The sequence below is a fragment of the Cucurbita pepo genome, chromosome LG13 (assembly GCF_002806865.2).
Source record: "Cucurbita pepo subsp. pepo cultivar mu-cu-16 chromosome LG13, ASM280686v2, whole genome shotgun sequence".
NCBI classification, from domain to species: Eukaryota; Viridiplantae; Streptophyta; class Magnoliopsida; order Cucurbitales; family Cucurbitaceae; genus Cucurbita; species Cucurbita pepo.
In genome coordinates, this window is record NC_036650.1 from 223,949 (window position 1) to 237,770 (window position 13,822).

Consider the following 13,822-nt stretch of genomic DNA (forward strand, 5'->3'; position numbering starts at 1 on the left):
GTGGGGCGGGGCGGGGCGTGGGTGGAGGATGTTTAGATAAGCTCTGAAGCCTTCACCTGTGTTTCCAACAAAACGACACATGTGGAGCAATAAGTGCTCAGAATGTTTCTAACCTTTTTCTTACATGAAAATTAGTCAGAATGGGCACAAGAAATGGAAGAAGGCAGATTATTTTTAGCATTAGACACGCGTAATAGGGTAACATAAACAACAAAAACAAGGAGCTTTGAGGATTTGACATCTGGAACAGTATTCTTGAGTGTTCAGAATGCAAATACTGGCCAACGAAGAATTTACATAAAAGGTTCCGGATAACTTAATTCAAACCGACACCATCCTTAAACTGGATGAACATTCTTCTTCCAATACACTAACTTAGCTCATTATTTTAACCAAACCTACATCAAAATAAAGACACGACTCTTATTCTGACCCTCTTAGTAAGAAGAACCACTTAACCTGATGATGATATGAATGGCCGACTTAACCTGTGTTCCTCATTCCAGCTGCGATCCCATTAATAGTAATAAGCAATGCATCTCTCAGTTTTTTGTTCTCTGCATCACATCTCAGCCTTTTTAATATCTCAACTTGCAGCAGGTTCAGAGGATTAAGATAATGGAGTCTGCGTTCGATCAGCTTTCTCAAACTCCGATTATTCTCAGATAGTTTCCCGTGCCTGCTAACTACCAAAACATATTTCTCAGTCTCCACCAGTTCCTTCCTCAATATAGAGCCGATTTCACGTCGACTCTCCGAGACTAGGACTTCATCATAATGCTTTGCGATGTGAGTATCAGCTTTTCCTAGAACCATCTCTATAAGGTCTAGGGTGCTCTGGAAGAAAGGCCATTCTGAGTACATTGCTTTCAAGTCTTGAGTGTGACCCTTTTCACATACACCCTTTAAACCTGCCCCAACCCCAAGCCAAGCTGGAAGAACAGATCTAGTTTGTGTCCAAGCAAAAACCCATGGTATAGCTCGAAGATGCCCGATACCAACAGAGGTCTTTCTCCTTGTTGGGCGGCTTCCAATGTTAAGGAAGCCAAGCTCCGCCTGAGGAGTGGCTTCATTGAAGTAAGAAATGAATTCTGGATTTTCATATACCATGCTCCGGTAATTCTCACAACTAATTTTTGAGATCTCCTCCATGAGATTACGCCATTTTGCTTCTCGAGGTGGAAGTGGTGGACGTAGGGTTGAAAGGAGTACGGCCGTGGTATATATCTCTAGCTGTCTAACAGCAGTCTGAGGCAACCCGAACTTGGCCTGCACCATCTCCCCTTGTTCGGTTGATCGTAAAGTACCCTGCAGATATATTACGTTGGTTTATCATGTCAATGATGACTGGTAATCTGAACTTCCCATGAGGGACCAAAAGATTTGGACAACAAATTCCCACACTTGAAAATCTATTGGGAAAGGACATGTAAATTTAAAGATCGGGAATAATGACAGACATGAAATGGATTTGTACCCACATTGCATTCTAACAAAGATCAGAATCAATTCAGAAAAAGTCAATGTTCTTAATCTCTCAAGAGAGTCAAACAAAAACATGTAACATAGATTATTTTTCAACTTACCATTACCGAACCTGGAGGCTGGGATTGAATGGCCAGATACGTTGGCCCACCCCCACGACCAACGCTCCCTCCACGCCCATGGAACAGGGTAACTTTAATACCATACTCGTTGCATGCAGCCACAACATCTTCTTGAGCTTTGTAAAGTTCCCATGCAGCAGTGAAGCGCCCAGCATCTTTGCCAGAATCAGAATAACCTACCATGACCTGTCCAGACGAACTTTTTAATGCCAGAAATAGTGACAGCCAAAAAGAGGATTATTCAGATGTTATCATACCTCTTGATGCCCATTATGGTTCCTTATAATGTGTTCTCGGTACCAATCAATAGATAACAGTTTCCTGATCGATGATCCTGCTTTCCTCAAGTCGTCCACAGTTTCAAACAGAGGAACCACTCGCAACCTATTTCAGGAAATATTTTAGCCCATGGACAATCCTTGCTACATCTAAGTAAGCTCTCTTCTACCCTCTTAAGTACTCATTTTCAGAAAAGTTAAATAAATACGTGACTGTAGTCATACACAAGGATTTTGCAAAGTTATCGTATAAAATGTTAAGCCTCAAGACTTACGTTCCACCAGGACATGGTCGTCCTAACTCGCCACTAACTGAAAGTCGTGCATCTTTCTGCAGAAGTTCTACGGCGAGGACGTCACTTGCCTGCAGTTATCAAGTACAATAGACTTTTATGAAAAATCAGAAGATAATATTGTTTTTCGCGCAGTAGCACTGCTGCTGGATTCAATAAAGAAAAAAAAAGAGAGATCATTATTCGTACATTTGAGGCCATAGAGATCACATAAGCACCAAGTGATTCACTCCCTAGCTCAGCAGCAACACGAAAGGTGTTCAAAACTTCTTGAACATCAGGAGGAACCTGAGGGAAAAATGAAGCCCAACATAAGTTCCTAAAGTTTAAGGGGAAACCAATGGTAGGCAAAGAATCATTCTGAAGCAATCTGAGAACAAGATTTTTTCTTTATAAGAAGCTTTAGGAATTATCACAATTCAGTAGGAAACTTTCTAGTGGTAAAAACATGCATGTCCGTTGGAGTGAACATTTGCAAACGTGAATGTTAGTTCACAACTTCAAAATCACAATATTTCCTTTTATTTCAGACAGCAGAAATTATGAAAACTCGCTTATAATCTCAAAAAAAAGATAAAAATAAGGAATGACATTCAAGAAATATATCGTACAAGAAAATTCTCGTCACTACAACAATCTCTAATGGCCACATCTTCGAGAAAATTACTTTTTCCTTCAGCATATCTTTGTAGCTAAAGGAGCTATTTGGAAAGTTTGTCACATAAAAGTTCCTGAAAACTATTTTATAAAGTTGTTCTTAGAAACAGGTCTGAGTTCTTCAACATGATGCGAGTATTATACACTTGCGAAAATTATTATCAGGGTATAGAGGGCCAAAGATTGTTCAGAACATAATATTGGTTCAGTGAAGCCTTGAGGGAAAAGTAGGTTTGACATAAAGGTGAGTGAGAGGTTATCGAGAATGAAGTGGAAGAAAGCTGGAAAATTGTAATACTTTTTTTTTCATAAGTTGGAAATTTCAGGAGATGCAAAAACTTGAGGATTGTTTGTTTATTGATGATTATCTCAGGAGAGAATGAGATGAGGAGTGTGGTCCTGATTCTTCCTAATATACTCCTCAAACTCAGTATTTCATTGCCGGTTTAAACAGATATCTAAATAGAAGGGAAAAAAGTGAAGGGTTGAAACCTTGTTCACTGTAGAAGAGATCAGGAGAGTGATGTTAAGGTTTGGCAGCTGTAAGGCGCATGGGCCTAATAGGTATATGTGGCTTTCTGGTAAAAATGGGAGGCTAATAAGTTGAACAGGTTCTGAGGTTTTTCAACGATAAAAATGAGAGGGCAGTCGCTCTATGGTGTGGATCATGGAAAGGTGTAATGGAAGAAGGGCTTTAGTTTTTGAAATGGAGACTTCGGATTATTAATTGGTTACATTCAACCAACTTTTCAACTCTGGTTAGCCTAGGAAATGAGATTTGCTTCTGAAGAGTTTAGGCAGGGAGATCCTCTTTCCCTTTGCCTCGTTCCTTTTGCCTCTTTCCTCTTGCCTCCTCTGCTTTCATGAGTTATTTTTTTTTTTTTTTTTTTTTTNTTTTTTTTTTTTTTTTTTTTCTAGACATTTAGAGTGCGGTATGCCCCAAATCGGGATTTTTGTGTTAAGATGAAGGTGGTCTTTTTGCCTCCATTGCTTGAGAAAAGGCATACTTGGCCGGATGTTCAGAGTATTTGGTCAGAAAGAAATAGGACGGTTTCCAGGGTGGCAGAGTCATGGCAGGGCATTGGAGTCTTTGGATCTTTTTTACTAGCATTTTCGTTATTTTCTTCAATTTTAATTGCCAACATTTGGTGGTCACTTTGCAATTTGCTTCTTGGGCTCCTTTTGTTTGGGTTTGGCCAATTTTCTTTTATGGTCTTCTTTTTTGTGTATTTTGAAAGTTAGTCTAATTTTAAAAATTTGATCAAATGTACTTCTCAAACCATGTGTCGCCAAGATTATCACTTGATGAACAATCCAAAGTAGCCGGCCATCAGATCCCCAAGTTAACTAAGTGATCCCTGTGTAACTCCTAGGTGGCATTATCTTCACGACATTCCACTAGCTAGAATACCTATAACACCTTCGTAGAAATTCAACAAGTCTTCCGAAAGTACTTCTAGGTCTTCCCTATGTAAGTTATAGATCAGGTCTATCTACATACAAAAGAATGTTATTTAGCTTACATCCAAATACTTAAATTAAATCGGATATATTCAATGATGATTTGTCATTTATAATATAAATTGAAGACCTTGTTTAGATATGAAGTAGGTTAAATTTGAGAATTGAATAAATTATAATACTGTTGCTCAATAATTCAAGTGAGATAATTAGATAGGGGAAATAAAACATTGAAAATAAGCAGTGATTTTTGTTCAATAATTATTTATATTACTGCTGTGCGTATTGTCCTCCACTGGAAGGACTTCTATCAATCAAATTACAAGTTGCATCATTTTGTCAACTTAAGTTTTACCTCAATAGTTGGAGGAACCAGTGGTCGTTTGCCCTTCAGCTCTCTTGTTAGAAATTCCAACTTCCTTTCTTCATCCCAGTCACTATATGAACCCATGTCCAAATACGTTGTAATGGCGTCCAGAGTGTCAGCGTGTCTACCAGATTCCTGGTTACAAAACGAAATCATAACCTAGTATTTTTTCCCAACTAAACTCAGGAATACAAATGATAGACCCAGTTAATTAACATATTTTTTGAAATGCTACTTTGGAGGAAACAATATTAACTAAAATAGGACATACCTGACGTAAATCCAGCTTCATTAATACCATACCAAATGTAGCAACTCTTCTAATCAGATCAACTAATCGACCATCAGCAAGCACCACAGATCCACATGATTGCTGCATGAATGGTGTTGTAGGTAAATTTTTATATAGACTTAACTTTAAAAGAGTGAGAGAGAGAGAGGGAGAGAGAGACAAGTCTGGATTACCAGAGACTCATAGCATAGAAGCAGCGGCTCCAAGAGTTGATCTGCAGTTTCATAGTAATCCGAAGGATCCTGTTCACAAGGAAGATCCTCAAGAAGCAGCTCCAGCCTCCTCCGTGTTTTCACTAGCTGGCTCACAAAAAATCACGTAAAACATACAAAACTTTTACTAAATGAAATAATATAATAATCTACTTCTATATATGATAGCACCACCTTTATACTTTTTTTTTTCTTTTTTTTGCAAAAGTAGCATATTGTCCAGTTTTCAAAATATGACGTGAGATGTTATAGTTTTTTCTTTTTCCTTATTTTGCATTGTATCATTTGTAATACTTAAAAAAGTGTTTTTTTTTTTCCTTTTGAGTTCAACATGTTGGTGGGGCGGGGGATTTGAACCTACGTCCTATTGGTCAAAGGCATATCTAACTTTAGATTAGGTATATTTGTGTCTAAGCATTTGTAAACCAGTGGAGCTAGGCCCAAAAATAGATTGATATTTTGGCAATTCCATCTAAAAAAAAAAAATAAAAAAAAAGTGACTTCAAAGCAACATTCCTCCAATTTATTTACCACATCTCCAGGCAATACAACTTTTTTTTTTCTCCCATCTAAAGGCTAAAGCGTGTTTAGTGGCATCATTAATGCCTGATAGCTGTTCACAAATATAGTAAAAAGTCAAACAGAAGGGCAAGAAAGAAAAAAAAGAGGATATGTATCTCCATGTTCATGAGAATACTTTTCGATTTAACTCATGAAATAACAAATGTGGATATTTGAACCGACTCATTCGCACCCCAACTAGTAAATTGAAATGTTAAATAAGACAATCAAAATCAAATATCTTTGCCAGATCATTAATTAATATCGATGTCTTGATTTGAAGACATTCGATAGAAAACATCGGGAGCCAATTATGAAAAACAGAGATGTCAATTCCAATTCCAGAAGTTAATACTCTGGTCTGCTAACAATTGTCTATACAGTGGTCTTAATATTTCGACCATTCTTGAAGGAATGGATTTGCAAAATGACATAATTATGAAACCAAGTTTTGAGATTCATATCAAAACATTTGATAAATCTAGCACCAACTGAAGACCCAAATTTTAAAAGTTCACAGGTTATCCAGTTCAGATCATAAATATGTCCCCAATTTCCCATACAGTCAACTAAGATATGCTTTAGCTCACCGAAGTAGCCAAACTGAAAATGCGTACCTTGTCTTTTACACTACCCAACACAACGCGGTAGGGTGCAATTCCAGGACGTACAGGAAGCTTTGGTTCTAAAAGCTTCTGAAAACTCGACCTCCCAATCTGAGATTCTGCGAACAGTTTCCTCTGAGCAAGGAGTTGAGTTGAGTTGAAAGAGGCAGTACGAGACAAAGAATTGGACTGAAATGCACTTGCACTAGGTGAAGTTCCATTTGATAAGGATGCATGTGTATTTCGAACCGAAGTTTCCTAGTACAAGAGACAGATAGTTGGAGAGAGAGAGTGAGTGCCACTGGTAAAATTGAACAATCTAAAATAATATGCATTAGAGAACTAGAGATCATATATATAAATAAATGGCTCTAGAACTTGCTTCACCTCATTATTTGATGATGGATGATCAGTCCTCGGAAATTCTACTCTAGAATACCTGGATTCACCATCATTGCAATCTGCATGAAGGGCTTAATGAGACTAACAACCATCCATTTTGGCAAGAAGCGAGAACAATAAAATTTAAGCATAATAAAAGGAACCCGTGAGCAAAAAACAAGTCTCTCGGTGCAAATAGATGATGAAGAGCGAAATCATTTTTTCATCCCAACTATTACATCTTTGTAAAAATATCTGTCTTTCCCAACCTCACGTAAATTTTTATAAGCCACATGAAAGACATATTGCATTTTCAAGGAAATTTCAAATATGTTCAAATTTGAATTTGTTCGAGCAGGTTTTATCAAGATGATGATTGTCACAACATGAGTTGAGAATAAATCTCCGGAATATGCTATACCCGTGCATGAAGGCAGATCGGCCCTAAGTGGAAGTTGTCTTGGAAGTGCAGCAGCTTGATGGCCCTGATTCTTCGGTTCACTTTTGCTCGAAGACTGATTCCAGGTCTCGTGTCCATCTTCAGATACAGCATCTGAATAAATAATTGGATTGCTATAATTTTAGAGTGGGAATGACGTGCTACATAAATTGGCTACCTCTATATCAGACTCATCTAAACTAGTAATAGAGAAGAGAACAGAAGTATGCATAATATCATTCGAGAATGATAAGACACCGGACTAGAAGCTGCTTGTACGTGTACATGGTTGTAAGAATTTATGATGTCAAATCCAAGAAGAAAAGTAGTATTTGCTTCAACAAATTTTTGTGTTCCTATAATCAAGAGCCACAAATTTTTGTCTTCATCGCCTTATTTCTTTCTCCTTTTTTTCTTCAGAAGCAATCCACAAATGTTTCCATTTACGTTCAGAAATATACTAAGAATTATACATTCATGAAAGTTGTATTTAGGGAATTAAAACTTGATAGCAGGGCATCACTCTTACGTTCTTATTCCAACTCAAATATTTATAATCACTACTAAAAGGAATTGTCACATCCATTCAGGTCTTTCCCAATGACCGAATTATCACTAGCTACGAGCAACTAATCAGCATTATCTATCTGCGTGTGTATGAGGATTTGTTGCTAATCTAAATCAATATCCAATAAGCAATTGACACAACTGAATTGATAAAGTCTAACGAACAACTGCTTGGCCAAACGTCTTCGTTGTTTCTTAGCTTTGAAGCCTACAGATATGTTACCTTTTTCAAGAATTTCATGTGCCAGTCTGTATAATCTATCGCTGCATCGGTTCATGGAAAGTTCAAATTGCAAGCTATCAAGCTCTCGAATGTATAGATCAATAGCCATCCACCTAGACAAAAGAGAGACTTCTCTTGTGACCTGAAGAAAATTAGGGAAAAATTATTTTCTTTTTACATTTTTTTGATGGAAAAAATATTAGACTGCACCGTATGATAAATTCAGTTCCAAAATGAAGCGAAACAATTGAGCAATCAGAGAATAAGAGTGACATTGATATTGCACTCAGCATTGAGGGGGAGCATTTATGGCCATTTTTCTTTATATAAAAATGTAATCCATGTAAAATCAAACACTACTTCCAAACACTCTTTTTCAACAGGACTACAAACACCATCTGACACCATCAATATACAACAAGAGTTTTCTAGAAGAAACCAATAGAACCATCACAGAAAAGATAAACCAAGCTAACCATACACATAGAAAATGAAAATTACTAAAATATCCTTACAAAATGAAGCAAAATCTTGACAAGAAAATCTATCCTCCACCAGAAGTATATTAGGGAACAAAGTATTCACCGGCACACAAAAGTGGGACCTACGCATAATATATAGAGTTATATCATGTCTTTTCATTTTAGGAATTTTAAACATATTTATATTGATGCTATAATTGAAATATCATTCTAATTACTAATATCATTCTAATTACTATGAATGCTATAATTGAAATGGAGGTTTCATATATCGAACTCGACATGGAATTCAAGATCAGAAGCTTCTTAGTGGAAAGCTTGAGTTGCAACAGTGAGAAGAGTAACATTAACAACAATCAATAAGAATGCTAACTGAGATATTGTTTGAGGAAGCCAGGTTGAGTCTCATTAAATTTTAAATTTTCATCTCTTAAAATGGAGTACAAAAAGGTGCATAAATTAAATATTACGACGGAGTAAACATTATGTGCACAGATTAGGTGATTTTCAAGTGCTGAAATAATCTTTGCATACAATTTTAAAGAAGAAGATGTTGGAAGTCTCACCTTTGCTGTGACATTCGGATTTCCATCCCTATCGCCTCCCATCCAAGACCCAAATTTTATTGGTGTGCAAGTCAGAGGAAGCGACCTTCCAGTGTGCTACAGATGGGTGAAAATAGTAATGTAATAAAACGAAGGAAAATTCCAGAAAAAACAAGAATAGCAATTAAATAACGACACCATAAAAGCATTGAAGAATAATCAGAAACAGAAACTCATTGTAGACCTTCTTTAAGGCATTGCTGAGTCGACGTAAATAATACGGGACAGCTTTCCACAGGGACTGTTCCACAATGCTCAAACCTGAGAAATGCAAACATAACTGCTGAAGCAATGGAAGTGAGGAGAAAACAAACAATCATAGCATTCAGACGATACGTTTCTTCTCTGGAAAATAAATTTAATTGTTTACCAGCCCTAGCTTCATCAACTGGCGTGGGCTTGTGGCGTCTAAGTTCATCTGTCTGCCATATTGAAGTTATCTCTCTTACCTAAAACGCAGAGCAAACATAAATTAAACCAGAAAAAAAACATAGAGAAGTTGTTTCTTGATCATACAAATTCCAGGCCTCAAATCCCTTCCTTCCCAAACCCCTCGTGTTAATTCCTAAACTGGGAAGCAGAATGAGAAGTGGTTTGAGAAAATAAAATAATACCAGATCATCAATTAGCATTTCCCGATCTTCAGGACTAAGGTCAGGTCTGTCATTGTAGTCCAATAGATGCTGCAAATATTCTTAAATTAATCACCAAAGATTACACGCAACAAGAAGAATGATATTGCTATTCTTATAATTGAATGCACTAATATCATACTGCAATGCGAAGATGTTTGTACTGCAAAGTTCGACGATTAATTTGAGTTGGATGTGCTGTAAGAACAATTTCAACCTCCTGCAGAGATATGAATAAAAGATTCAGAAGAGAATGTGACGTAGTCCAAAAATTAGACAAACATACAGACTAATCGCTGGACTTTTTGGACCATGAAAACTGCAAAATCATGGCAAAATGGTGCTTCATCCAGCAAACTTATTATTATTACGACAGCGGTCAGACAATGAGAATTGTATACTCGATGTATTCTACTGAGCAGTCACTTTCAGCTAGCTTTAAATTATTCGGCCATCTTCTCTGTTCAGAGAAGCAAATATAACAGTTGGGAGAAAAAGAAACAAAATAATAGAAAAAGACCTGCTTGCAAACGCTGTCGTAAAGCTCGTCAGTAGAAACTCCGCCCTGCACAAGCTGATTAAAAACTTCATCGCAGGATCTTGATAGAAGTACAAGATTTCTCGACTTACGAACCCTGTCAGTCGTGAAAAACAACATTCATTTCCAAGAAGATGATCAAACGGCAGTCCTCGTCAACATTAAAGGGCCATCTAATTACAATGCATATTTTGAACTGAAATAGTTTGTCCTATGGTATAGCCTCGTTCTCATAAGGTTTTATCTCGTATTTCTCAAATTTTATGGCAAGCCGAAAGAAATTACAGCACGGTGAAACTAAAATTGTTTCACAACACGATCGCAAATTAGCCAATAAATACGAAACCCAGAATCTCTGTTCTTTTGTTATTTTTCGGTTCCATATGAATCTAGCTTTCAAATATATGAACAAATAAATGGTAGATTGAAAGCAAACCAACATGTGGTGAGTTTCTGCAATCCCCATCAAATTGAGAGAATGGCTGAATGCACGAGCCAAAGAGAAGGCTTCCTCTAAAGTCATTTTCGACAACTCTGATGCAAGCTGCTTCTCAATCATGTCTGCCGTATCCTCGATGCCCGCGATCCTCATATTGCAAGCGCTCTGTTACCAAAAGAAAGAGGAAAAAACGAAAACGATACATCCGATTAGTCATATAACATTATTGTCACACACATCCTTCTTTCTCATTGAAGTCACTCCACATACGATTAACGTCCGAAATTCCAAATCCATCGAAATCTCAGCCATGGACGACTCAGAAAACAGACCGAATGGACGCAGAAAAGCTGCATCCTCAAAATCTCTAGCGTATTTCATGCCATGAACTGATGCATGATTAAGATTCCCCGTCCCAAAACTCAAAACAAACCCGAAAAAAACATCGCAAATCAAGCATAACATCGAATGACCTTTCCATTTTCCCCACACCAACTCAGTAAGGCAGTCTCAAAAAATAACTAACCACACAGCGACACATAGAACCAGACTACGACCATGAAAAAAAAACGGAGTAAGAGAACAAAAAAAAAGCATGGATAAAGAGAGAGAACGAGAAACCTGAGCGAGGACTCGAGTTCGTTCAACTTTCTCCATGAATAGGCTCCCAACTTCCCGCTGCAAGACGTCGTGAAGAAGGTTGCCAAGCAATTTACAGTCATCATCGAAGCTCTGGAAGGAGATTTCCTCGGCGATATCGTCAGTAGTGTCCGTCATTGTTGGAAGGAAGAATGGTGGAGAGGAAGAGAGAGTGAGGTTGTAAGAAGAGCGAAGATGAAGAAAGATGAAAGGATGAAAAGCTCAAGAGAGGATCATTCACTTCTTGTACGATCTTTTTATTTTCTTTTCTTGTTATTTATTATTTTTATTTTTTGGGCTTTGGATATGGGGCCCAAAATGGGGTACCTGGCAGCCAACTAGATTGGTACACGTGGCAGCAGTGCCGATTATGGTGGAAACTGTTCATGATGCAGCGAGAGCGATTTTGTCACCAGGTGATTCCCCGTAAACGCCGTGACGCTTTCTTTTACATTAAATAATTGAGGTCCCAAATAATAATTTATATTATAAATTTTATTTTTTAAAATAAATTTCTCTCTCATACCATTTATAAACCAACTCAGTACTCTCCACAATGATACGACATGCATAAAGTTTTCATGACTTTGCTTTGTGCTTCTTGAAAAGTCTTACACCAATGAAGATAGGATTGCTTGATTATAAACCCATGATTATTTCCTAAATTAGTCGATGTGGGACTTTCATTATCCAACAGCTATAACATTAATGATTTTTCTAATTTTTTTTTTTATAAAATAAAGTATTTTCATTTATTTGTAAAAAAAAAAATAATAATAAATGAAAATACAAAATAGACAACAAAAATGGAAAAAAAAAATGTAATTAATTTAATACATTTTTATTAAGAAAACCTTTCGGCGTGAATCTCTAAAAAAAAGTTATTTATTTATTTATTTATTTAAAGAATTAATGAGAAATTTTGTGATTACGATCACGAGGAAGACAATAATGATGGTATTTTGCTTTTAATTTTAAATACTCCAAAGAATATTCCCCGCTTTATTCTATTTCGAATGAAGATTCCTTAAAAGGAAAATAAAATTAAAAATAAAATCTTTTATTATCCACTCAACTTTACAACTCACCTTCACTCAATCATACACGACGTCTAAATCGGTATTTTCCCGTCTACCCAACATTACCGACTTACTTCTACTTTAAGCCATATTTCATACGTGTCGCATCTCATTTTATCATCTTGATTCTCAATGTCGTAACGATCATATTTCGACAGTAATCACATTCGAGATAGGATTACTGACCTATGCCTCTATTTGAACGAATAAGTACTGATCGACCAGGTCTTAACCAAACTTAAGATATGACCAACTAGCACGTGGTCGTGGAAACTGAAATCTCGGCCAAGTAGCTAGTGACTAAGAACAAAAACAGGTTCTAATGGTACACTTAGCTCATATCCCTGACGGTTCGTAGTCAAACACATAAATACAATAACATTTACACGATGCACATCAAACACATAAATCACATAACAACTATGTGGACACATATATAACAGTTTGAAAACATTAAAAGTAACCGTCATCCAAGAAAGAAGTGTCATATCTTAATCCATGGAGGAAATGAATTGCTTATATCGTTCCACGCACCCTCAAACTAACAATAATTGACGATCTCTGACAAAACATTATAAATCAACCTTAATTATTAAAATCTAGCTTAAAATCGAAGTATAGAAACTGAATTACCTCGAGAACTTAACCGAAAAATTTGGCTAGACAAAAAAATTTCATATTCTTATTTGAATCCTAGACGTGAGACGTTACATTTTTTAATTAAAAAAATTATAATTATTTTTACCTTAGTTGAACTATGCTTAAATTGATTCGATTGGACCAAATAAATGATGTCATAATACTTCTAAAATAACTTATATCAATCATTAAATCCAAAACATATATGATGGATTGATGAGCGGTGGGACCTGTAATATAATATTATTTTAAAAAGAAAATAAGAAAAATTGGAACCACAATATTAATAAAAATCCTCATATAACTCTAGAATGATAAGACCTAAGCTCGAGCAAATAATTGACACCTCTTATATGTTCTCATTCTAATGATAATAAAGATTTAAGAAAAGGAGGTCGAAGATGTTGACATGAAACATGATGGACATCAACTCCTTTATCTCCCTTAAAAATGTCTGTTTTACCCCTGAGGTCGGGGTCCTGTGGAGACAAGCCTTGAACGAGTATAGTTATGATTACGTTTTGCATTATGCTCTTTTTTGTTGTGTTTGATCACACGAACATACGTATATGCATGTCCATAATTAGACCTAGAAAGTATGAGAGTGATGCTCGACTAGTAAGTTTATTCAATAATTTATATTAAAGCTTACACATCTCCAACTTCCATTGCTCATCGTGTTACCCACCGAACAGGACATGACATGACAAGACAAGACATGACAGAACGAGACAAGGAAATCCACAAGGAAATCCATTGTCCCTGTGTGTCTTGTTTTTTTTTTTTTTTTTTTTTTTTTTTTTTTTTTTTTTTTTTTTTTTTTTTT

The 13,822-nt window shown here is 36.3% G+C and overlaps 1 protein-coding gene across 1 annotated transcript; it reads right to left on the minus strand.

The window, feature by feature from the left end:
* Positions 1-202: 202 nt before the first annotated feature.
* On the minus strand, positions 203-11,509 carry LOC111808554 (phosphoenolpyruvate carboxylase 4). Its single transcript, XM_023694624.1, has 20 exons — positions 11,261-11,509; positions 10,641-10,804; positions 10,183-10,297; positions 9,805-9,882; positions 9,645-9,713; positions 9,401-9,479; positions 9,215-9,291; positions 8,992-9,087; positions 7,944-8,085; positions 7,136-7,267; positions 6,721-6,794; positions 6,346-6,591; positions 5,129-5,254; positions 4,935-5,036; positions 4,652-4,798; positions 2,368-2,466; positions 2,161-2,249; positions 1,865-1,991; positions 1,587-1,793; positions 203-1,308 (listed from the first exon to the last, which is right to left on the minus strand). The coding sequence occupies exons 1-20, from the start codon at positions 11,414-11,416 to the stop codon at positions 484-486; spliced, it is 3,150 nt and encodes a 1,049-aa protein (XP_023550392.1). The 5' UTR covers positions 11,417-11,509; the 3' UTR covers positions 203-483.
* Positions 11,510-13,822: the final 2,313 nt, after the last annotated feature.